The 25,730-nt window shown below is 56.9% G+C and overlaps 1 protein-coding gene across 1 annotated transcript in view; it reads right to left on the bottom strand.

The window, feature by feature from the left end:
* PPFIA4 (PTPRF interacting protein alpha 4) overlaps positions 1–13,219 on the bottom strand; it is a 33,085-nt gene extending 19,866 nt beyond the window's left edge. The window contains exons 1-8 of the mRNA XM_065649199.1: positions 12,983–13,219; positions 4,401–4,502; positions 4,110–4,274; positions 3,449–3,523; positions 2,034–2,129; positions 1,396–1,617; positions 568–714; positions 307–445 (exon numbers count right to left, since the gene is read on the bottom strand). Of these exons, the coding sequence (XP_065505271.1) occupies positions 307–445; positions 568–714; positions 1,396–1,617; positions 2,034–2,129; positions 3,449–3,523; positions 4,110–4,274; positions 4,401–4,502; positions 12,983–13,219 (1,183 nt within the window). The remainder of the gene's footprint in view (positions 1–306; positions 446–567; positions 715–1,395; positions 1,618–2,033; positions 2,130–3,448; positions 3,524–4,109; positions 4,275–4,400; positions 4,503–12,982) is intronic.
* Between the last annotated feature and the right edge of the window lie 12,511 nt (positions 13,220–25,730).

Below are 25,730 nucleotides of genomic sequence, written 5' to 3'. Positions count from 1 at the left end.
CTCATCCCAGAGTGGTCCCACTCCCACCAAGGCCATCTCTGCCTTGGAGAAAGGAGCCAAGGGAAGGGAGAAATCCTTGTGTGTGCAGAGTATATTGGAAGCTTTAAAACCCCTGCATTGTCCCTGCAGCCACGGGAGAGGCAGAGGACACCGAAGCTCAGAGCCTGGGAATGACAGCAGGGTGTACTGGGCCTGCCAGGGCCTCCAGTACTGGAGACATCGGCCAAACCTGCCTCTTCCTCAGAGGAATTCCCCCTGGTTCCTGCACTCTCTGCTGCCCCAGCCATCTCTGAGCAGCCCGCACACTTGCCTTGGTGAGTGCAGCGATGCGCTGGGCCAGCTCCGCTTCCACCTCGGGCAACGTCTCTGCCTTGCGCATCGTCTGCTGCAGCTTCTGCTCTGCCAGCTCCAGCAGCTCCTGCAGATGCCGGGCTTTCTCCTCGCACTGCGGGAAGGACACGATGTGTGCCTGGCACCGCAGCTCACTCGCTTGTCCTATCCTCAGCACCCACTTTTCCCTCCCAAATCCCCAGGGTGGTGGGGAGACGTTGGGTCCAGCTTCGGTACCTGGCGGTGCAGGGACTCCTTGTTGGCCAACTCGCTTTCCAGCTTGTCATTGAGGTCATGGATGGAGGTGGCTTCTCGCTGGGCTGCCAGGTAGCGTTTCTCTAGCGTGGTGATCCTCTCCTCCATGTCCTCTTTCTGAGCCAGGGCCTGGGGAAGTGACAGGGCTGTCAAATCCTCATCCGTGACCACCAGTTTGGGAATAACTGGCCCATCCAGCTCCTGCTAACGTGGGACACCTTAAAGTCCAAGCATGCAATGAAAACCCTGCTCTGCACAGGAATGAGAGACAGCAGAGTGGGAGAGCAACAAAGGGAGAGTCAGACAGTCACAGAATCATTTTGGTTGGAAGAGACCTTCGAGATCATCAAGTCCAACCATTAACCCATCCCTGGCACTACCCCATGTCCCTGAGAACCTCATGGCCGTCTGTCCAACCCCTCCAGGGATGGTGACTCCAGCACTGCCCTGGGCAGCCTGTTCCAATGCCCCACAGCCCTTTGGGGAAGAAATTGCTCCCCAGATCCAACCTCAACCTCCCCTGGCGCAACTTGAGGCCATTTCTTCTTGTCCTAAAGACACCTTCCAGTATGGACACAACTGCCCCAGGTCTGCAGCACACCTGGGTATCTCAGTGTCCGCTCATAACCTCAGGGAAGTCCTGCTGATGGACTTGGGGAAGATCTCCCAAAGCCAGTGGCCTCTTTTGGGGAACACTGCCCTCACCCCACATACAACAGGGATTACAAACTCTTCCCAGCCCAGAAGCTTTGAAAGCTGCTGCGAATGTCACTGCAACAGGCTTGGCCGTGCGAGAGGGCAGTGTCTAACCTCTCGGAGGTCCCTCTGGTACTTGCTGCTCATCTCCTCTGATTTGATCAGATCCTTCCTGGCGGTGCCCAGATCCTCCTCCAGCTCGGCGACGCTGGCAGCCAACGCAGAGATGCGCTCCTTGGCCTGGACCACTTCGAAATTCTGCTTCTCCAGGAGCTCCTGCAGCTCCACCACCCGCCCAGCCTCATCATCCGGGTGGACAGAGCCGTTGGAGAGGCGCTGCAAGGCAGCAGAGAGGGAGGCAGATGCTGGGCTGCCCCAATGCACGGGCTGGCATGGCCTGCAGAAGGGGGAACGTGGACCCGCGGGGACCCGGGGAGGTGGGGGACAGTGGGGACGTGGGGCTCTGGGACCCTCTGTCAAGAGTCTCTGCCAGACAGGGACGTGGCTTCTCACACGCACGATGGAACAGGGATGTCTAAGGGTTTCCCAGCGCATCTCTGGGAAGTAGAGATCCCAGGAGCATCTGCACTCAGAAATCGCTTGTACCCATTGGGACATCAGGGAATTTCCCAGGGGCTGGACCCAGGGGAGGGGGGAAAAATGTTTTCAGCACCCTGGAGCCAGCAAGGAGGGGCATGGAGAACCGATGGCCTCGGTGAGTGTGGTCAGAGCAGGGTTCCTGGGGTTCTCACCTTCCAGGGAAGCTTTTGCGCCGGCTCCTTGGTCTCTCTCTCATCCCGCTCACCCGCCGGGCCCTCCCGCGTGGCGCCTTGCTGCAGAGCCGCCACCTGCGTGACAACAGGGATTAATCAATGAGAGAAAGCAGATGGGACTGGCTGGTCTGGCTGTCAGGCAAGTCCTGGTGCACCCCGGTCTGCAACCGGCTCCCCATCGGGTTCCTCCAGGTAGTGTCTGTGGCTGGGGAGGAGCTGGAGGGACGGGGTGAGGAAGCGAGGGGAAGGCAGAGATGAAGGCTCAGCACTGATGGAGGATGAAGCCTGTCCGTCTCGCATGGACAGAGCGGTGCTTGCTACAGGCACACGAAGAGCCTGAGCTCCAGCAATCAGGTTCTAGAATTAAAGAATTATAGAATCATTTAGGTTGGAAAAGACCCTCAAGATCTTCGAGTCCAACCGTTCCCCCAGCCCTGGCACTGCCTCATGTCCCTGAGAACCTCATCTCCGTCTGTCCAACCCCTCCAGGGATGGTGACTCCACCACTGCCCTGGGCAGCCTGTTCCAATGCCCCACAGCCCTTTGGGGAAGAAATTGTTCCGAAGATCTAATTTAAACCTCCCCTGGTACAACCTGAGGCTGTTTCCTCTGGTCCTGGTGCTTGTTCCCTGGGAGCAGAGACCAACACCCTCCAACCCTCCATGTTTTCCTGGGGTTGCGATCTGAGCTTCACATCCCAGGACTCCCTCCCAATTCATTTCACTGGTTTGCAGTCAGACAGACTCCAAACCTGGTGCAAATGTGGCCGTCAGGAGCAGGCAATAAACACCAGCATTGCACCCTGTTCTGTCGCAGGAGGATGGGGACATGTCCCTGCAAGGTGACCAAAAGCCAGGCACTGCCTCCCCAAAAGCCTGGGGACGTGCCAGGAGACACATTCCAGGAACCGGACAGAGGAGCAAAATTTGGCCAGGCGCAGGCTCTAAGGATGGCTCCTTCCTTTTGGCTGGGCACAAACTTCAGGAAGGAAAACAGGGGTAATATCTCTCCAAGATGAAAAGGGCTGGATGTTGGGGAAAGCGAAGCCCACATGCCAGGGAGAAGTGAGGTTTGGGTCTCTGCTTAGGCAGGGAAAATCCCAGGTCACTCTCAGTCCTCAAAATGATTCAAGTTCAGGTTGCTTTTGTCAGCAAAATGAACACCAAACAGCAAAATGACAGAGGAAACCTTGCCTGTGAGATAAAAGTTTTCAGAATATTTACAAGGTTTCCTTAAATACAGACAATCCTTCCTGTAAATAGAATAAAAGCCTTACATTAAAAATGCCCCAGAGCCATTTCTCTGATGTGAACGATCATTTTGGGGTGGTATCTCAGCAAATTCAGGAAGAATTCACAAATGTAACCAGCCCGGGCTGCCCAAACATCTCTTACCTGCCGATGGGCGTCCACGAGCTGCTCCTCCAAGGTCGCCACTCGCTCTAAGGCTGCTCGCAAGCGTTCCCGAACCTGCAATTGTGGAAGACAAGAGGAAAGATCATTATTTATCCGTGACAAGGGTGCCCAGGGTCTAGGCAAGCTCCCAGGCCCATTTGTCTGGCTGACAGCCCAGCTCAGATGGATCCACATCCACGGCACAGGCTCTGATGCTCCAGCCCATCACTTGGGAGAGCGAAAGCAAGTTGGAGAGGAACGGCGCAGACCAAACTGATTCTTGCAGGAGACCCATGGCCAGGGCAGCTTGAAGATGTGTTTCAGCAGAGTGAAGAGCTGTTTGAGGTAAACGAATCAGGAGGAACCACAAGACTGAACCAGGGCGGCCAAATGCCAGCACTCACCACCACCACGTGAGTGACGTGGGGAAGCAAGATCCCTGTCCCCGACAGCCTCAGAGCCACAGGAGCCACTTGGCAGCCCCACCAGCTCCTAAAACAAGGGTGCTGTGGCTTTTGGACATCCTGAGGGAGCCCATGTCACCACTGAGCTTAACAACAAAGAATGGCAAACAGTGAGAGGGAGGAGGAGGGTTGGGAGGTCAGCTCTGAGCAGAGGATGCTCAGAGAGAGATGGGACGGGTCTCAATAGCCTGTCTCACCTTTTCATCCAGTGCCTTGTGATGCTCAAAGAGTGACTTGAGCGCCTTGAGCACCTCGACCTCACTGGAAACCCCAGACGGCGACTGGGCCTGACGCTTGACCACGGTCATCCTCAGGGACCGCTCGTGCCTCGACACCAGGCACTCCAGGTGCTCCAGCAAGAGCTGCAAGGGGACAAGGATGAGACCGTCACCATCCCAGGGGCTGGTGACACGGATAGCAGCCCAGCAGCCTGCGGTGTCCCATATTTCTGGAGATCGAAAGCCAGGCAGCAGGTTTTCTGTGCTTACCCGGGTGTTATTGCGCTCGGCTTTCAGCTCCGAGATCTCCTCTTCCCTCTCCAGGAGCTGCTCCCGGCACGCGCTGAGCTCCCGCGTCAGCGTCGCAAACTCCTGCGGGAAATCAGGGCACGGCCGTGAGCAGAGAGCACAGAGATGGAGCCGGCGTCCCGGCCCCGCCGCCAGCACAGCCAGCACAGAGCATCTCCCATCCGAACCCAACCAGTGAGAGATGAGGATACCACAGAGAACACGGAGAAATCAGCAGAGAAGCACAGCCAGGCTGGGAGGTGATCTGCTCCCGGCTTCCCCAAGTGCTCTGCAGAAGGGAGAACGCAGCATCTTGATATTTCTCCATTTGGTTTGATGTCCATGAGACAAGAAATGGCTCTACAGCTCCAGAGGTGCTTGATGGCATTTAAAGCATCCCAGTCAAGGCCACCAGCATGCTGCCATCCTCACGGTCCCCTTGATGCAGCCCAGCAGAGCACCCACCTCAGCGCATCCCATTGGGATAAAACTCACCGCAAACCACAGCGGCCAGGACGGGTCCCCCCGGCCCTGAGCCAGGCTCTGCTATGGCCTGTGACGAAACCTCCTTCCAAAGGAAAGAGCGAGATCTGCCCCAGTCCTGCATGTGGGATGCCATCGAGCATCTTATGGGGCACGCCCAAACCCCAAATCATAGAATCACAGAATCATTTTGGTTGGAAGAGACCCTCAAGATCATCCGGTCCAAACATTCTCCCAGCCCTGGCACTGCCCCATGGCCCTGAGAACCTCATGTCCGTCTGTCCAACCCCTCCAGGGATGGTGACTCCACCACTGCCCTGGGCAGCTGTTCCAATGCCCCACAGCCCTTTGGGGAAGAAATTGCTCCCCAGATCCAACCTCAACCTCCCCTGGTGCAACTTGAGGCCGTTTCCTCTGGTCCTGGCGCTTGTTCCTGGGGAGCAGAGCCCGACCCCCCCTGGCTCCAAGCTCCTTTCAGGCCGGTCAGAGATCAGAAGGTCTCCCCTCAGCTCCTGTTCTCCAGCTGAACCCTCTGAGAGAGATGGGGCGCAGCAGATGTGCAGATGCCACCAGTCCTTGCTCCACTCACCGCTGTCCCCAGGGAGGTGACAGCCACCAAGGAAGGGATGTGCACAGAGCAACGGCCAAGCAGAGCTGCAAAGCCAGCGCATCCACTGGGACATGACGGACTCCTTGGAAACAGGGGCGATCGTGATCGTGACTGTGTTGGAGGGGAAAGAAAACTTGCTGTGAAGCTCCTCAGATGCAGGAAGAGTTCATTTTCCCTTAAAAAATGAAAACCAAGCGGCTGGATTAGCTCAGGAACACTCTCCCATTGCTCCCAGTTGCTCTTTCAGTCGCCAAGTGGTGCCAGGACTAAGCAACATTTTGCAGCTGGGATTTTTCAGGGTGAAAAATGCAAATGTGGCAACGCTTCATGAATTTACACTAGTTTCACAGTGTCGTTGAGAAGAATTTAAAAAGGAAAAGGGTTTCAGAAGAAGCTGAGAAGGATTTGATTGAGCATTAACAAACCAAATTTCGACTGGGGGCTGAGAGGCGTTTTACAGCATGAAATTCTCTTTCACTTTAATTTTCAAGTTAAACAAATAAAAACCCTTCAAACTGAAGCAAAACGTTGAGGCTCAGGCTGAATCAAATGCTCTGCTCAGCTCAAAGTGAAACCTCCTACAACAGCTGACGTCCCTCCAAGGAATCAAGAGCTTTTTAATCTCCGTTTGTCCCAGCTGGATGTTCCCTCTCCCTTCCCAGCCCAACCTGCTCACACTGCTGTGGTTGTTGGCCTGGGGTTGGTGGGGATGCTGGTGTCACTGGTGATGCTGACACCCCATGGGGAGACAGGACCTGAGCACGTCGCAATGTGGAGGAAGCGAAACAGCAATTGCAGCAGCCCAGGTCATAATCGCCCCTACAAACAGCTGCTTTGCTGCCCAGGCCCAGGCCTCAGGGCTGCTGCCACCCAACATCCTCACCCCAGTATCACCCTGAGTCTCTCAGCTCCTTTCCAGCCCCGCTCACAGAATCACAGGGTCACAGAACCCCAGGCTGGCTGGGGTTGCAGGACCTCTGTAGATCCCCAGCCCAGCCCTGCTCACGCAGGGTCACCAGAGCAGATCACACAGGTCGGTCCAGGCGGGTTTGAATGTCTCAGAGCAGGAGACTCCACACCCGCTCTGGGCAGCCTGGCCCAGGCTCTGGCACCTCCCAGCAAAGAAGTTTCTCCTCCTGTTCAGATGGACCCTCCTGTGTTTCAGTCTGTGCCCGTTGCCCCTCACCCTGGCGTTGGGCACCACTGAACAGAGTCTGCTCCATCCTCTGACACCCACCCTGAGATATTGATCCCATTGATCAGATCCCTCTCAGCTTCTCTTCTCCAGCTGAACAGCCCCAGCTCTCTCAGCCTTTCCTCCCTCAGCATCTTTGTGTCCCTCCGCTGGACTCTCTCCAGTAATTCCTTGTCCTTCTTGAACTGGGGAGCCCAGAACTGGACACAATTCTGCAGATGGGGCCTCACCAGGGCAGACCCATCACTTCCCCAGGGACCACTCCAGCCCTTAGGTCATCTGTGTCCCCATCAGTTGTCCCCCAAATCATTCATGGCACCCCAAATCTCCAACCCCAACCTCTGCACCACCCCAGAGCCCTCCAAAGCACCGCTGCACCCCCTGCAGAGCCGGTTCCCCGGGGACGGCTGTGCCGGCCAAGCGGTTCCCGGAGCCGCGTTCTCCTGCCAGCGGGGATTACCGCTCGCACAGCCGCTGACACAGGCGTACGCTCCGCTGGGTTATGCAAGCGCTGCGCCAGAGCGAGCAGCTCGCGAGCATCCCCGGGGATTATATTGGGGCTGGGAACGCTGGTGCGGGAGCAAGAGCAGCAGCGAGAGGTGCCGGAGCAGGTGCCCGTGTCCGCTGGCTGCTTCAGACGTTGGGATGTGTCACTCCCCCAGTCCCTCGATACGTCAGGAGACTGGCAGTGAGGCTGAAGGAGCTCAGTAAAAGCATCCTCGCAGTTGCGATGGCCCCAGGAATGTCTTTCAGCAGCCCAAGCTGTAACGAGGGGTGACACCTTGGCTGTGGACTCTGTCCCAGCACGGGGCAGGGACGCTGCAGATCCAAACCCCCAGATCTGCAAAGGGTGGAAACCTCCTGCTCTGCCCCACGGACATGGATGCTGTCCCTGCCAGGGTGAACAGGGATACGGGGAGTGCAGGACGGATGGGACAAGGCAGCGGGGGCAGCAAGGGAAGAGGGATGCGATGCCACACTGGGGATGGTGACGGTCAGTGCTCAGCCCTCCTCACAACCCGCCTGGGCTGGCCGAGCTGTACAGCTTGCGCCCGCAATCAGGCTTTCATCCCCAAAGGCAAGGGGATTAAAAGAGAGAAAATCCACTGGAGAGAGACGAGCAGGTCCCACCCTGCAAGCCCGATGCGATCCACGGGTCAGCGGGTCAGCGCGGTGGTGGCTCCGCTCCCGGCACGGCACAAAGCTCCTGCCCGACCCCATCCCAGCGGGTGCTCCTCTCCGAGCCCCCCGGCCCCCCAGGAATGGCTGGTTGGATCCTGTGCCCTGCACCCAGCAGGGCTGGCAGGGCTGGGGCATCCCACAGCAAACAAAAGATGCCACGATAACTGTCCTTCCTTGGGGAAAGGCTGCAAAAAGAGGCATTTACGACCAAAAATAAAATCATAGAATCATCTTGGTTGGAAAAGACCCTCAAGATCATCCAGCCCCCAGCCCTGGCACTGCCCCATGTCCCTGAGAACCTCATCTCCGTCTGTCCAACCCCTCCAGGGATGGTGACTCTAGCACTGCCCTGGGCAGCCTGTTCCAATGCCCCACAGCCCTTTGGGGAAGAAATTGTTCCCCAGATCCAACCTCAGCCTCCCCTGACGCAACTTGAGGCCGTTTCCTCTGGTCCGGGTGCTTGTTCCTTGGGAGCAGAGCCTGACTCTCAACTCCGTTGCAGCGAGACGGGGCAGCAGTAAGGGTTAGCTGAGCACACAGGGCTGGGGGCACTTGAAAGCCTGATTTTGATGCCTTGGGAATAAAAATTAGGAATAAATCACTCCAGCACCCGCCTGTAGCTCCCTCCATCAGCCCTGGTTGTGCCAGACGTCTGCCCCAGCACTGCCACCCGGCTTCTGGGCCACCGGTGGCACCAGGCGAGTTTGGGGACATGAGGACAAGCTGTCCCCAGCTGCTGGCTGCAGTGTCACACTGTGGAGCACAGCTTTCACCCCGCTCCACAGTTATGCCATTGCCCTAAATCCCAGAGAACGGGTAATAAAGAGGATCTGGGTAATTTTCCTCTGCCAGGAGTTTCCCAGGAGATGCAGCCGCCTGTCCCCAGCTCCGATAAGCTCTGAACCTAAGCAGGGACACCTATAAATGGATTAGAAAGTGAAGGAGAGGTGCCTGATCTTCAGTCAAAGCACGGATGATGAGAGACAGCCCTGGGAGCCCTGCGGGGAGCCCAGCAGCCTGAGAAATGGCTCATTTAGATTAAAACCGAACCACCCAAAGCGTGACCGGCTGGGCTCAGCCCCAAGCTCCAGGGCAGGAGGGAGCAGCGAGGACAGATGCTATTTGCACCGTTGGAGCAGGGAGGGAGACTCAGAGCACCACACGAGGTATTGAAACAGGGTCTCATGGCTCAGGGCTGGGATATTTGGTCGGTGCCGGGCAGGTCTGGGGTTCTGTGCAACCCCAGATGCCGCCCCTTGGCTGCATCAATGGGGAAGAGCTGGAGGGAGGTTAGAAACCAGCTACATGGAGACAGAAGGCAAGGAGAGGTTTAGGAAGCTCCGGGGGAGAAGGTTCATAGCATGAAAAAGCTGAAATGCAAAAGTCCTCAGCCCAGAGCCATCTTCTGATTGAGGGTGGTGAGAGCCTGGCCCAGGTTGGCCAGAGAGGTGGTGGCTGAACCATCCCTGGAGACATCCCAGGCCAGGCTGGACGGGGCTCTGAGCAACCTGAGCTGGTGCAGATGTCCCTGCTCATGGCAGGGGTGGCACTGGGGGAGCTGGGGAGGTCCTTTCAACCCAAACCATTCTGTGATTATATGATTCTGCCTTTCCCCGTGCCATCCCAAGATTGCACCAAAACAAGCAAAATTCCCCCGTTTGTGGCAGGAGTGCAGTTGCTGCTCCAATGCGCCGGAGCTTCAGGAACGAACCGGCTCCAGCTGTGGGATTAATGGCATTTTAAAGCCCATAATTGGAGTGATTGCTCCTCATGGGCCAGGCGTGTGCCGGAGGGTGATGTGGGAAGGATGCCCGCAATGGGAAATCAGCGCTGCTGACTCGGCATGTACGGGATGGAGCTCCGTCCGTCTGGCTGCACTGGGAGCTGGCAGACCCATCACCGCAGTTTCTCCTTCTTGTCCCAGGAGCGGTACGGAACGACGAGAAAGCCCTAAGTCACAGTTGAAGGGATAAACACAACCCCAGCAGTGTGTAGCATGGGATTACGAAGATTAAATCCTTCTGGGTAAACCCAGCGCTTTGACCATCACCCACCCCCAGCGCTGGGCAGCGCGGTGACATGTCCTGGACCGCTCTGCAACAGCTCTGTGACTCTAGGGGACCATCCATGAGGAACTGGTGTCCTCTCTTCTCAACCTGTGGTCACGATGTGTATTTCCACCCAGGGTTGCTTGCAGAGGAGCATCGTGCAGCTGAGCGAGTGGGAATCCAACACCTGGTCTTGTGGGAGGGTGACCAGCTCCAATGCTGAGCCACCAGATCCCTCCGTCCTTCCCCAAAACCTTGAGACACTTTAAAGGTCTCACCCAGCGAGTGTTTTCCCCCAGCTTGGAGCCTCTGCAGTTCCTATTTCCATGTTGCTTTTTGCAAGTGTTAACTGTAGATATATTTTTAAGCTCAATGGGAGGGATTTGGGGTAATTGTTTCATGCCAGGACCCTCCCCAGCTCCTGAGGGACCTCCAGGGAGCTCGGGGAGTCTAAGGGTGTCTGCCCACCCCAAAAAGTCCAGTTCTCAGCTCCCTGGGCAGCCCCAAGAGGCAGCGAAGGCTCAGCAGAGCGGGGCCTGGAAGGAAGCATCGCAGGAGTTTTTCGTGGCCATCAATAGCCCCGAGCACAGCAGCTCCTGTGAGATTTGGGAGCCTGTTCTCCTCCTGACACAAACAGGGACAGGGACTTCAGCCAAACCCCCAAGTCTTGGCATGGCAGGGAGAAGTGCCATCCCACTAAGTGCCACCCCATGCTCTGGGAACACATCTGGACACACCTGCAGTCCTGCATGTCACATTCCCAGGTGGTACCTACACCCAGGAGAGCAGAGGCTGACCTGGGAGCCCCAGGGGGCTGCTGAGGGCCCCCCAACCCTGGCCAGGGCTTGGTCCTCAGCCGCACACCCCCTGCACAGGCCGAGGGATTGGAGCCGAGAGCTTTCAGCCCGATTAAGTCGCGTTGAGCATTCCCATATGAATAAATAAATCATGTAAGAAGCATTAAGGCAGCTTAGTTTCCCCGGGAAATCGCCCTGGAGTTCTGCCTTTTAGGGGTTGAGGGATGTCCCCGTGGATTGGAGCGGGGTGGCTCGGCCACGTGGCAGCCAAACCCCGCACAAGCAAGGGGGGGCGGGAGCTACAGGCAGGAGCATCCCTGGAGCATCCCTGCCTGCCCCACGCCGGGGTTTGCCCCACACACACATCCCCTGCCCGCCCCACTGACGGCTCCGCTGACCCTCCAGATCCTGTGCCGACACAGACACATTCAGCTGCTGCTGTGCCCTGCGAGGACACAGTGTCACATCTCCCGGCCACCACCCACCCAACCCTCTCCAGGCAGCACGGCCACCACACAACCCGGGGAAGGGCTGTCAGCTTCCTGAGTGCCCAACCCTGCCCCAAAAAGGAGGTTTCTTAATCTCATAGAATCATTTTGTTTGGAAGAGACCCTCAAGATCATCCAGTTCAACTGTCACCCTGACCTTGGCACTGCCCCATGTCCCTGAGAACCTCATGTCCGTCTGTCCAACCCCTCCAGGGATGGTGACTCCAGCACTACCCCGGGCAGCCTGTTCCAATGCCCCACAGCCCTTTGGGGGAGAAATTGTTCCCCAGATCCAATCTCAACCTCCCCTGGCGCAACCTGAGGCCGTTTCCTCTGGTCCTGGCGCTTGTTCCTGGGGAGCAGAGCCCGACCCCCCCTGGCTCCAAGCTCCTTTCAGGCAGGTCAGAGATCAGAAGGTCTCCCCTCAGCTCCTGTTCTCCAGCTGAACCCCCCAACTCCCTCAGCCGCTCCCATCACACTTGTGCTCCAGCTTCTTCAGCAGCTTCAACAATCCACTCCTTCAAGCAATCCACTTCAAATCCCGTCCCAGCGGGGTCCAACATGTTGCGATAAGCTCTTGGGCAAAAGGGCTCACAGAAGAGGAGGACAAGGATGGCACAGGCCCATGGAAAGCCCCCGCACAGCCCCCCAGGGAAGGGACCCACCGCATCCAGCTTACCTGGTACATGCACATGCTGGGATTAGTCCCATTGGGCAGGTGAGCAGCTTTGGGTTTGCTCCCCAGGTTCATGCCGAGCCCTCATCTCCCCCGAGGGCGAGCGGCACGATGGGCAGCGGTGGCCGCCGTGCCCGTGCGCAAAGCCCCCCTGCCCGCGCGGGGACAGGCAGGGCGGCGGGGGACAGCGGGAGCTCCCATCTGTCACCCCCCTGATCACATCCCTGGCTGCAGGACAGGGGGCTGGGGACAGCCCCGGCTGGCGCGGGGCACCCGGCAGCCTGATGGGTGCCGGCACTGCCACCGAGTCCCTCTGCGCTGACCCAGTTTGCTCCGTCCGCACGCCGCCCGCACCGAGGCACCGCGGTCCCTTTATTGGAGCAGCAGCGGAGACTAAATCCGCGCGGTGCCTTAATCCGAGGCGCTGCGGCAGGGCGGGCGATGTGCGCTCAGGGTGACCTGGCTTGATCTCTCCGGAGCAGAGGGGACGCGGGAGGTGGCGGTGGCCCTGCTGCACCCAGCGCTTGGGCTGTCTCTGAGGACAGGGAGCAGCTCGTCCACAGGGACCCCAGATGCCATGGAGAAGCATTGCCAGGTGTTTTGCTTTTGGGAGACCGGGCAGAACCAGGACAAGTACAGCTCTGTGGATGGGGACACAGGCTTCCCTTTTCCCGAGATGCCTTCTCCTGTGGGAGCAGAGCAGGGACTCCTCAGAGAGGAAACAAACCCAAGTTGTGCCAGGGAAGGTTTAGACCAGACCTGGCATGTCCTCAGGAGGTTTTGTCCCTTCTCCATACACATTCCCCTGTGTAACAGAAGGGACTGCAGTCCCACACCTGCCCCCATGGACTCACAGACCAGTACGGTACAGAGGACAAGGGGAGATGTCTGAGCTGCTTGTGGCTTGGCCTGGGAATACACACAGGTTTTAGTATTGGAACGAGGGACAACACACCTGGCAGCATCACCGCTGGCACATCGGGTCGACCTTCCTAAAGGCGTGAGCTAAAAATGACATCCAAGCAGCTGATGGCCCTCGTGTGCCTCAGCGGAGGCTCCTGCTCATCCCGGGGTCAGGTCCTTACCTGCGGGAGGGCCGAGTTGAGCTGTCTCTGGAGCTGGTCGCGCTCCCGGAGAGTCTCCTGCAAGCGGCTCTGGGTGACAGAGAGCGTCTCACGGGTCTCCCGCAGGGTGTCCAGCAGCTTGTCCCTCTCATCCAGCATGTTCACCATCAGCTGCTCGAAGTCGGCGTCCGCCTCGGAGCCCTGTGGGGGACCCAGAGGGTCCCCCTCGCTGATGGTGGGCATCACCTCACACATCATGGTGGGGCGCGACAGGTGGGCAAGGGTCCTGAAGGTGCCCGGTGGGGTGGGCGGTGGGTGCTGTTGAGCCGCGAGGCCCTGATCACATCGCTATGGGCTCCCGTGGGTCAGGGGAGCCAGCATGGGAGGGGACAATGAGGTGGTGAAGGTGGGGGGGATCCCCCATCCCTTCTTCTTGGGTGCTAAGCAGAAGCTGGCATCACTCCGGCGAGGATGGAGGGACGTCCTTGGTGCTGACAAGGCCCTCGCCGTCTTAAATCCCTCTGCTCGGCTGCTTGTCACTGCCAGGGTCCCTTGTGTCACCTCTCTGACGCCTTTCCGAGGGGCTGCAGCATCAGTGAGCCATGGGGTGTTCAGAGGGGGACAAAGCCACCCTCGAGGACTTGTCCCAATGGGGCGGCCAAGCTGGCAGCAGCGCAGAGAGGGTCCGGGGGATATTTGGGCTGGTGGGACATGCTGAGGAGGATCCCGGTGACAATAGGCTGCTGTCCCCAAGGCTGGATGAGATGGTCACTGCGGGTGTGGGAACGTGTCTCCGTTTGGCATCACAGCTCTTCAAACACACGGCAGTGACCTACAGGACAGGGAACAGAGATCAGATCCCTCCTGCTGCCCCCAAAATGCCCAGGGCACCTGCCCGGCACCCTTTGCCCCCCACCAAACCCCGGAGGGCTGCAACACGTGGGCTCAGCACCCACGAACGGGCTGTGTCAGGTTGTGGCACTCCACTGAACCCAGTGTGGTATGGAGCTGCAGGGAACAGCATCCCTGGGACCCCAAAATCCTAAAATTGCCTTTGGCATTCACATATCTGGGGCCGAGATCTCATCCCAAGATCCTGTCCCCTCTGTAGATTGCCGAGGGACCTCACGGCCCAAGTGTCCCCCAGCCACAGAAACTCACCCTTTGCAGAAAACCAGGCTCAAACCTGAGTTTGGCCCAAACCTGGCATGAAGTTACAGCAACAAATGAGTTGAGTGATCAGACTAATGTTCACCCCCGCTCTCCCTGTGGCCCCAACAGGGACAGATGTGGTGGGACTGGCCACTCAGTGTCAGTCAAATCTCTACGTGGGGGATGGAGGCAGCAGCAGAGCTGCCAGCTTGGGCAGCAGCTTAGATTTGGGCTGGATTAAAGCACGGGTGGACCCAAGGATTTGACCCCAGGGGTGATGCTGGTACCTGCAGCCTCAGCTCCACTTCCACAGCCCAAACCCACCAGTGTCAGATGCTGCGATGTCCCCATCCCAGCCAGAAGCAAGATGCCAGACAGGGCTTTTTGGTGACACAGACCTTCAGGTGAGCTTCAGCCCACTGCAGCCAGATGAGGGTCCCCAGCAGTGAGGCTCAGTGTGCCACTGTCACCACAGCTGCCCTGGGGACCTGCCCACCCTATAGTGCCACCTTTGCCAGGTTTTGTCTGCAAGGGGATAAGCTCAGTGCAAGGGCCGCTGGTCCAACGCTGGTTATGGGATAGTCCCACTGTAACTTCACAAGTTTTTAAGTCTTTACAACAGATAGAATCATGGAATCATTTTGGTTGGAAAAGACCCTCAAGATCATCAAGTCCAACCGTTCCCCCAGCCCTGGCACTGCCCCATGGCCCTGAGAACCTCATCTCCGTCCATCCAACCCCTCCAGGAATGGTGACTCCAGCACTGCCCTGGGCAGCCTGTTCCAATGCTCGACAGCCCTTTGGGGAAGAAATTGTTTCCCAGATCCAACCTCAACCTCCCCTGGCGCAACTTGAGGCCGTTTCCTCTGGTCCTGGCGCTTGTTCCTGGGGAGCAGAGCCAGACCCCCCCGGGCTCCAAGCTCCTTTCAGGCAGCGCAGAGATCAGAAGGTCTCCCCTCAGCTCCTGTTCTCCAGGCTGAAGCCCCATAAGTCTGAATATCCTTATATCACCCTACTTTCAAACCACCATAGGCACACAGACAAAAAGGACCTGCCATGGGCTGGATCAGCTCGTTCTGGCCCTTTGGGCTGGAACAAAAGCTCGTGTCTCGCACAGCTCGGCGGCACAGCGGGCACTGCTCCCCGTTCAAAGCAGCGTGCGTAAGGAGATGCTTTTGTGCACACCCAGATGTGCAGACACACGGTGCCGGGGCCGGGGAAGCTGGACCTTCGCTCTTTGGATGACATTGGCTCATCGGCTGATGGGAAGTTTGACACAAAAACCCCTCTAAAAATAGAGAAGCTCTGGAAAAAGCACCAGCCCCTCAATGTGCATCGGTTCCTGCCAGTTCCTGCACGCTGGGGACATGGGACAGGGTGTCCCACAGGTGTCTGTCCCACCTCCTCCTCCTTTATAGACTGAAGTCACATTCCTCAAGTAGGATAAAACCTGTTACAGGCACGTAATGCTGTCCTGAACCTTTGAGGCTTGTTCACGCTCCTTCCTGGCTATGTGACACTGATGACAGGATAACTGTGACTTGTATCGTGTCCCCACAGCATCCCGGCACAAAGGAGGCTGGTGGAGGAACAGGCACAGAGGGGGGGACCACTCCAGCCCCCTGCTCTCCTTGGGTTGTTGGACATGAACCCTATTCCCATAATTAAGCAGGTAAAACGTCTTCCAGCCCTCTTTCCCCTAATTAGCAGCCCCAGTGGTACCCACACACGAGCATGGCCAAGAAGAGCAGCAATCAGATTTATCTCTATTAATTTAGGTGCAAAACCCAAATGAGGCAACTTTTACAGCTCATCTTGCTGCTGTGCCTCTGCTTGTGGGATGAGCATGGAGAAACCACATCCCTGCCACGGAAAACCAGATGGCCCCAAGAGCACGACATGAACGGCTAAATCAGCTGTGTGGCCATGTCCCCATGTCTCAAACTCAGCCACTGGTGAGCAATTAAATGAATTAGCACGTGAATTAAGAGATATCAATCAAGGCACGGAGCGAAGAGCCCTGCAGGCACCCAGGGAGGGGAGATGCTGCAGGGAATGGCCAAGACATAAATCTGATGGGAGCAATAATGGGATAGAAATTTATCCCAGCTGCAAAGGAGAGACTCACTTACCATTTACCTCAAGGAGATTCTGCAGACATGGGTCCCTGTGGGGATAAGCCAAGGCACTGGACCCACACGGGGCAGGAGGAGGCAGAGATTTACCCCAAGCACCACTCAAAGGCTCATTCTCTTTTTGCTTTCCCTGTGGTTCAGCCCATGCGTGGGTGGTTTGGGTAAACCCATGTGCTACTTCGCTTCACTGCAACCTGCTCCTGTGCACAGTTATATCCTGTTCTGTCTGCTGTGCTTGGGAAGGGAGGCTGGGGGTGATGAGCACAGCCCGGACACCTCAGCCTGGGGAGGATGACAACAGGGTCACAAGGACTTTGCACAGCACCGATGCTGCTCCAGGACAGACTCATCCCACCTCGCTGTTCCCCAAAAGCATCTGTGCTCTGCCCTCCTGAGCATACCCAGCAAAGACATGATACAGCATAAAACTGTGTGCCCAGAACAAGGCAACGCTGAGTGACTCAAAGAATCATAGAATCACAGAATGGTTTGGGTTGGAGGGACCTTCCCAGCTCCCCCAGTGCCCCCCCTGCCATGAGCAGGGACATCTGCACCAGCTCAGGTTGCTCAGAGCCCCGTCCAGCCTGGCCTGGGATGTCTCCAGGGATGGTTCAGCCACCACCTCTCTGGCCAACCTGGGCCAGGCTCTCACCACCCTCAGGGCAACAATTTCTTCCTCATGTCCAGCCTGAATCTCCCTCCTTTAGTTTAAAACCATCACCCCTTGTCCTGTCGCAACAGCCCCTGCTCAAAAGTCTGTCCCCATCTTTCTTATCAGCCCCTTTTAAGTCCGGAAAGGCCACAATAAGGTCTCCCCGGAGCTTCTCTTCTCCAGCTGAACAGCCCAACTCTCTCAGCCTGTCCTTCCAGCAGAGGATGTGCACAGGAATAGGGACGTGCACAGGTGCAGGGACACACACACATGGGGACACACGCATATATGGGGACACACACACGTGCAGGAAGCTCCTGCCTCGGTTCAGCTCCCCTCGACATGAGCATCTCCTCATTTTTGTACCTCCTCAAACCATGGGATTTTCTCCATTCTGCAAAAGCAACAGAAAATCACCCATTCCCACGCACCTCTTCCCCCGGCAGCCCAGCTGGCGGCTCATACACAAGACACCATCCCCGCGTAGCAAATCTCAGCGTTTCTAAGGTAGATCTGCACGAGCAACCGGTCACTTTTAAGGACCTTGGGGATGTCAGCGTGCGGATGGACTCAACACATCGCACACTTTGCCACTGACCTCCGCAGCAGCGAGGACAGACCAAAGCAGCCCTTCGGCGCTGGGTGCCAGCGGGGCCTGAGCCTGCTCGCAATTAGCAGCAAAACGCTGCCCGCGAATCCCAACCTTTCAACTGTTATCTGGTAAAACTACATAAATGCTAGTGCCTGGGTTTAGAGGGCCTTATCTGATGGGATAATCATTGGGTAGAGGAGTGAGGATGCGAGGAGACAGCTGGTGAGCTGCGAAAACAGCCACTGCGCCGCTCGAGCCCTTTGCTGGGTATTTTTAGTCCCACGGGGCTGCCAGGCACAGACTTGCTGGAAGCAGGTTTGTTGCCAGTGAAAACGTGCTTGCTCTACTATCCCTTCCCCCCCCTCAAAACGATGCTTTCCCTGCTCTTCGGGATGGAAAACAGCACAGTCACACGCTGCCCGCTTGGAGAGGCCGCTTTGCAGCGACAGTGCCCAGATACGAAGCAGCTGATGGGGAGCGAAGGGGTTTTTTTTGCCCTTGAGCTGATTATTTGCTGGGTGTGAGTGCCCAGAGGATGCTCGGTCCGTGGTGCCAAGCACAGCACCCACGGAACACCCCGGCTTTCCCTGTTTCACCGAGGAGAGCAGCACACCCTGAATTAACCCACGCGCAGACCCGCCCGTGCACCGAGGCAGAGACAGGCTGGTGGTTTTTCTCTGAACAGCTTCACTCTCATCTCAGCCCTGACAAGAGAAAGCAAAGAACCTCCACGGCTCTGTCAGCAAGATCATCGCCCCAGCAGGCAGCTGGCAAAGAGGGTTTAACACGCACCTCGGAGGCAACAAGCTCGCGGAGATTGATCATCCCATAAAAACGTCAGTTTGATCTTTTCTGCTCCTGGAAAATCCTCATCAGCCGCCCAACCCGGCCTCAAAAGAGCAGCAGCGGAGCCCACACCAGCAGCTCACTGACACAAGGATGGTTTCTCCTCCGCGGAACCAGCCGAGGATGGGTCCCAGTGTCCCCTGCTGACCCCTGCCCAGCCAGACTCAGGAGGCAGAAGGAGGGCAATGCCCTTTTGCTGTTGGTTTTTCCTTGCAGCGCTTTCTTTTTCCACCTTTTCCTTGAGATGCTGCGTTAAACGCGATTACTCGTACCCGTACATTTCCAGCAAGCTCATCCCACAGATGGAGCCATGTCCCAGCCACCGATCCCAAGGGTCTGCCCCAGGGAAGGTCAGTCCTGACCCACCAAGCCGTGGGACAGCTTGTGGATGGCAGAGCAAGAACATCCTCAACATCTCCATCAACCCACGGAGCCCACTTTCCATTTTACCCTCATGGGAGATGTGGCAATTAGCGGCTGAGAAAATTGAGATTATTCCTGCGCACAAGACAAAGAGAATGCTGAAGCACCGTGGCTAAACAGTGGGAACTGCAGTTGCAAGCACAGAGCCTAGAAACAGAAATCTTCACCTGTGGCAGGTTTCAGAGACGCCTCTGCCATGTGCTTGTGCCATGGGCTGAGATGTCACCTCCCGAGGCATTTCTGCCCTGCCACGGTGTCCAGATGGGGTTTGTCTGCATCGGGGACACCCAGCTCAGCCCCACGTGTGCCAGGAGCTCCTCACATCCCTCTGTACAGCCCCATAGAACGCCAGGGCCCCTCTCCACCCTTCCGTTCCCCCCTCTATCCCCATGTTTGGGCAAAGACCCTGCTCTGCGTATTCCACAGGTTTCCTCCAGTTTTACAGTCCTGACCCTGAGCAGCCTTGTCTGCAAGTCTGAACACCCTGGTCTCTGCTTCCTGGGCAATCATAGAATCACAGAATCATGTTGGTTGGAAGAGATCCTCAAGATGATGGAGTCCACCCATTCTCCCAGCCCTGGCACTGCCCCATGTCCCTGAGAACCTCATCTCCGGCTGTCCAACCCCTCCAGGGATGGTGACTCCAGCACTGCCCTGGGCAGCCTGTTCCAATGCCCCACAGCCCATTGGGGAAGAAATTGTTCCCCAGATCCAACCTCAGCCTCCCCTGGCGCAACTTGAGGCCGTTTCCTCCGGTCCTGGTGCTTGTTCCTGGGGAGCAGAGCCCGACCCCCCTGGCTCCAAGCTCCTTTCAGGCAGGTCAGAGATCAGAAGGTCTCCCCTCAGCTCCTGTTCTCCAGGCTGAACCCCACCAAGTTGATCCACAGGGAAAAAGCTGCATTTCAATAAGAAAACCATTCGCCAGATACTGCCTCATCCCAGCATCTCTCCTGTGTCCTTATGTTTACTCCTGGGATGCACCGTGGCCCCTGGGGACCTCTAGTCCCCTGAGAGGGACAAGGAAGATCCAATTTACCCTGGGGCCCATATGGTGACGGTGCCTCCACATTCCCGAGCGCAGCCCCCCGACGGCAGGGCACCGCGCAGATGGCACCCGGCTGCTGCCAGGGACAGCCCGCGGCCGGGACACCCAGGGATAATAAGGGAAATGAGGCATTCTGGCTAGAAATAAGGTGCCAATTTTCAGCAGCAAAGGATGAGATTCACATACTCAAGGGCGAGATGGATTTGCAGAAGGAGAGTCACCGCTGTGGAGATCTGCGCTATGGTTGTGATGGAGACCTGAGAAAAGATGTAACGGTGCCTCCTTGCACATCCAAGCTTGGGATGTCACCTGGGGTCCCCAGACCTGCAGCAACGTGTCCTTTGCTTCCCAGGGGACAATGGCCAACTTGTCCCTTGCTGGAGATGCAACCATGGCAAGTCAGGACATTTGGGGAGCGTCTCCAGCTTTTGGACCTGTCTTGGAGGTAGCAGAGAAGCAGCAGGTGCCCCTAAAGCACGGGGACAGAGGACACAAGCAGGCAATAAAAGACAGATACTCCCAATATCTTACCTTAATGGGCACGCTTCTGCCCCAAAGCCTTGCTCCAAAACCAAAAAGCAGTTCCCATCCTCAGCCCTTGCTTGCTCCAAGCCGCTAAGCCAGAGGAGAAACCAGGAGGAAAAATGTCCAGATCTGGTTGTTTCTTTGCAGAGAGAAGTAAGTGTTAGTATTCAACTGATATTTATAGTTCCCAGTAGGAGGGGAGGCATTACACACAACTTCCAGTGGGTATTTTCAGAAAGCCACCTGCTCCTCGCCATTGTGCAGAAACACAATTGTTCTGCAACAAAAAGCTTGTCAGACAACGAGTCGAAACCTCTGCCGGGTCCTCCAGCGCAGATATGGGGTGCAGAGGATGGTGAACACCCCTCATAGGGGCTGGCACTCAAACTCAGTCATGTACGCCCATTTACAGGACTGTGTCACCCTTTTGTGTGTTGTATTGGTTGTGTTATGGTCCCTGCCTCAGTTTCCCTGTTTCCAAAATGGGCTACGTGTCCTCAGCTGACCCCAGAGAAAGGAGTAATCTCAGTTTATTGCAAGGAGGAATCTGGCACGGGAAGGGATTGCTGGGGTAAAGACACACCAACACACAGACATCCTGCTTTTGCGCTTTGGGGTGAGATGACAGACGGGAATGAGCCTTGGAGGGGCTCCAAACTGGGTGATCCTTCTGACAAGTGGGATCCCAAAGCCTGGCCAAGAGACTCTGCAAGCCCAGGTTCACCTTCTAACATCATCTCTGGGTTTGCAACAGCCAAAAACACAACGGAGGGGAGAGAGGCCAACAGGTCTGGAGTTGCTGCTAAATCCATGAGGATCCCAGTGTGGCCAGAAGCTCACGTGAGAGCCCAGTAAGTCTGATGGTGAAATAAGGGAAACTCATGGAATCACAGAATCCTTGTGGTTGGAAAAGACCCTCAAGATCATCCAGTCCAGCTGTTCCCCCACCCCTGGCACTGCCCCATGTCCCTGAGAACCTCATCTCCGGCTGTCCAACCCCTCCAGGGATGGTGACTCCAGCACTGCCCTGGGCAGCCTGTTCCAATGCCCGACAGCCCTTTGGGGAAGAAATTGTTCCCCAGATCCAACCTCAACCTCCCCTGGTGCAACTTGAGGCCGTTTCCTCTGCTCCTGGCGCTTGTTCCTGGGGAGCAGAGCCCGACCCCCCCTGGCTCCAAGCTCCTTTCAGGCAGGTCAGAGATCAGAAGGTCTCCCCTCAGCTCCTGTTCTCCAGCTGAACCCCCAGCTCCCTCAGCCGCTCCCATCACACTTGTGCTCCAGCCCCTTCCCCAGCTCCGTTCCCTTCTCTCAACTCGCTCCAGCACTTCAAGGACTTTCTTGGTGTGAGGGGCCCAAAACTGCCCCCAGGATTCGCGGTTTGGCCTCCCCAGTGCCCAGCACAGGACGGTCACTGCCCTGGGCCTGCTGGCCACACCAGTGCTGGTACCAGCCAGGATGCTGGTGGCCTCTTGGCACTTTCCAGCCACTCTTCCCTGAGCCTGTAGCATTCATGGGGTTGTTGTGACCCCATGGTCACCATAACAAGTCCCATGAGCTGTATCTCACCCGGCTGCACACCTCTCCCAGTAGGCAGAAGGGGTTACCCCAAACCATTAGAAATACAGACCAAATCCCCCAAAACTTGTTGCCACAATCCCACTCCAGTCACCTGCACTAATAATGTTTTGTAGCGGATTTCGATGAAAACCCGCCAGCATTGCTCTATTGACGGGACTGCTGGCAACACCAGAGAAATACCGATTCCTTCAATGGGTGAGTGGTTGGGAAACCACTTTGTGCCGCGAGCCAGGCTCTCTGGAAGGGAGGAGGAGGATGCGCCTGATGCATGAATGACACCGAGCTGACATCCCTTCCAGGATGCGGTTTGCACTCAGGTTCATCCACAGAGACAGGGAAGGGTATTAACAGCAACCAACCCGACGCAGAAAAGCCACAATGCTCGTTACAATAATTTCCTTTTTCAATAGCTGCTCTGCTCACCATCCCTGTGTGTGCACACAGCTGTTTCATCCTTTTTTTCTGTACCTTCACAACTAAATGCTGTGTCCTTTGCTCCATTAAGACAAAGCCTTTGACTTCTGCTTCATCCAAGGTTAGTTTAAACAAGCAACAGAAGGAAATGCAATCGCCACAGCTCTTCTAGAAGCACGTCGAGGTGAACCAGCCCCTCAATGAATCTGCAGGTAAAGGTGAGCACGGGGATCCCGGCAATCGGGCTGAGTTCCACCCCAAGGGGGATGCAGGCTCCTTTGAGAGGGAAAAAGGCACTGGGATTCAATCTGCGACCATGGGGAGAAAACTGTGCACTTGTCACTGGGGTGGCATCAACTGCAGAAGTCCCCTCACCTTTGGGAACTTGAGGCTTTGTGCCTCAGTTTCCCCACTAGCACAGTGAAATTTTGAGCCGCTCTCAGCAGTGGGGACTGAAGGGGAGAGCCCAGGGTGTCAATGGTTGCTGTGAGCTGGAGGGATAGCTGGTGATTTTCCATGATTTCACTTGAGGTTTTGCCACGGGTACATCCCTCCCACCCCCACGACACTTTTGCTGAGGAGTTATTTCAGCTGGGAGCCTGATGCCCCGGAGCCGGGAGCCCTCCTCCTCGCTGCCACACCAGCCCCTGCCCCGCTTTAGTCACACACCGCAAGCACTTGCTGGTGCTAATTTATTCAGCGACGGGGGAAGAGTCACCAGCGCGAAGGGCGGCTGCTGAAATCTGTGCCATGAGCACCCCCGAGCCCCGTGAAAAGATGCAGAGGGGGCTCTTACAATCAGAGAATCATTTCGGTTGGAAAAGACCCTCAAGATCATGGAGTCCAACCGTTCCCCCAGCCCTGGCACTGCCCCACGTCCCTGAGAACCTCATCTCCGTCTGTCCAACCCCTCCAGGGATGGTGACTCCAGCACTGCCCTGGGCAGCCTGTTCCAATGCCCCACAGCCCTTTGGGGAAGAAATTGTTCCCCAGATCCAACCTCAACCTCCCCTGGCGCAACTTGAGGCCGTTTCCTCTGGTCCTGGCGCTTGTTCCTGGGGAGCAGAGCCCGACCCCCCCTGGCTCCAAGCTCCTTTCAGGCAGGTCAGAGATCAGAAGGTCTCCCCTCAGCTCCTGTTCTCCAGGCTGAACCCCCAGCTCCCTCAGCCGCTCCCATCACACTTGTGCTCCAGCCCCTCACCAGCTCCATTCCCTTCTCTCAACTCACTCCAGCTCCTCAAGGCCTTTTTTGGCGTGAGGGGCCCAAAACTGCCCCCAGGATTCGAGGTTTGGCCTCCCCAGTGCCCAGCACAGGACGGTCACTGCCCTGGGCCTGCTGGCCACACCAGTGCTGGTACCAGCCAGGATGCTGGTGGCCTCTTGGCAACCTGGGCACACGCTGGCTCATGTTCAGCCGCTGTCACCAACACCCTTCGGCCTTTTTCTGCCAGGCAGCTTCACCCGCTCTTCCCCCACCTGCACACCAATACCCACCACAGCAGGCAGCTATTCCAGAAGAGTGGTGGCATTTGGCTTGGGCACTGGATGACCCTAATCAGAGACAACTCAGATGGTCTTGGTAGCTCAAGAGATGTGGGAGGGTTCACCCTCATAGTCATCCTTTTTGCTTTCCCTTCATTTTGTTCAGTACCTTCAGCAAGTTATTTAATCACTTTGCTGATGGCGCAGCTAATTACTAAACAGCTTTTGCTCAGCTGGGGCTGTGTCGTGGTGGGGAGGACACCAGCGCGATTCTCAGCTGCAGTCAGGCTCTGAGAATGGTGGGGCCAGATCCAGAACCAGGACAACTCTGCAACATCCACGGGGAAAAAAAAAAAAGAAAACCAGACATCCCCCTGCATCTTCACCCTCCCTGGGACATAGGGGTGGATGGATCTCAGAGCTGTGGGTGCTCAGCTCCATACAGGGCAAGGCAGGATCACGGGGTTTAATCCCCACTTGGTCAAAATCTACTCTTCTTCCCAAGCATCCTCATGCTGGGGAGAACCACAGCCTTCCCTGGCCGAGTCTCGGTCCTTTGGCATCTTGGCTTGGTTTGGGGGGGATTCTGCCCCTCTGGTGAGACCCCCCTGCAGTGCTGGGTCCTCAGCACAGGACACACGTGGACCTGCCGGAGAGGGGCCAGAGGAGCCCCAGAAATGATCCGAGGCTGGAACAGCTCTGCTGGGAGGACAGGCTGAGAGAGTTGGGGTGTTCAGCTGGAGAAGAGAAGCTCTGGGGAGACCTTAGTGCGGCCTTTCTGGACTTAAAAGGGGCCCATAAGAAAGATGGGGACAGACTTTTTAACAGGGGCTGTTGCGACAGGACAAGGGGTGATGGTTTTAAACTAAAGGAGGGAGATTCAGGCCGGACATGAGGAAGGAATTGTTGGCCCTGAGGGTGGTGAGAGCCTGGCCCAGGTTGGCCAGAGAGGTGGTGGATGAACCATCCCTGGAGACATCCCAGGCCAGGCTGGACGGGGCTCTGAGCAACCTGAGCTGGTGCCGATGTCCCTGCTCATGGCAGGGGGGGCACTGGAGGAGCTGGGAAGGGCCCTTCAACCCAAACCATTCTGTGAGTCTGGGATTCTGTCACTGCTCCCTTGAGATGTCCCCAAAGAGGCCAGCAAAGGTTCTGGCACTATGGGGCATCTGGAGACTAGTGCCCATGCTCCAGCCCATGCTATCATCGTGCCCATTCAGTGGTCCTGGCACCCATCCTGTTTGCCACAGTCCCAACAGTGCATGCCCAGCCCTGCCTTCAGCCTTGGTCCTCCTCACCTGATCTCAGGATGCTCCGCACTGCACTGGATGAGCAGAGAGACCGGCCAGAGGAAACACAGTCCCCAGCATTGTTCCTCTGCTTTGGGGAATTTGAAAAAACAGCGCAAGCTTCAAATTGAGGGAACTAACACAAACCTGCTCCAGAAAGCGTGGGGAGTGTCGTGGTTTGCAGTGGGGTAGCAGCTCTTCTCTGTGTGAGCAGAGCTCTCATCTGAGCTTTTATCATCACAAAAAGCAGCGCTGGGCATTAGTTCAGCTCAATTTCCAACTCATTCCCTCTTAAAATGTCAGCTCTGTGGAGCTGAGCTAATGCAGTGAGCTCCACGTCCTTGCCAGCAGCACCCAGTGCACCCCAGGCACAGCCCCGCGCCGGCACCGCCAGCCCCAAGACCTTGTGTCCTTGTCCCCACCGTGCTTTCCACAAGGTCCCGCGGCCATGCCCAGCCCAAGAGGACCACAAAGGTGGTGGCCCCAACCATGCCACCATCAAGCCTGGCCTGTGTTTTCGTCCATCACCCCCAAAGGGTGTCCACGAACCATCCACCCCCATTACACCCGTTGGCACAAAGCCCCTCAACACAGCGCTTTGCCGCCCCCCCCAGCACTTCAAGGGGCTCCTGGACA

The sequence above is a fragment of the Caloenas nicobarica genome, chromosome 21, assembly GCF_036013445.1.
Source record: "Caloenas nicobarica isolate bCalNic1 chromosome 21, bCalNic1.hap1, whole genome shotgun sequence".
In the NCBI taxonomy this organism is placed as follows: domain Eukaryota; kingdom Metazoa; phylum Chordata; class Aves; order Columbiformes; family Columbidae; genus Caloenas; species Caloenas nicobarica.
This window is presented reverse-complemented; position numbering and strand designations above follow the sequence as displayed.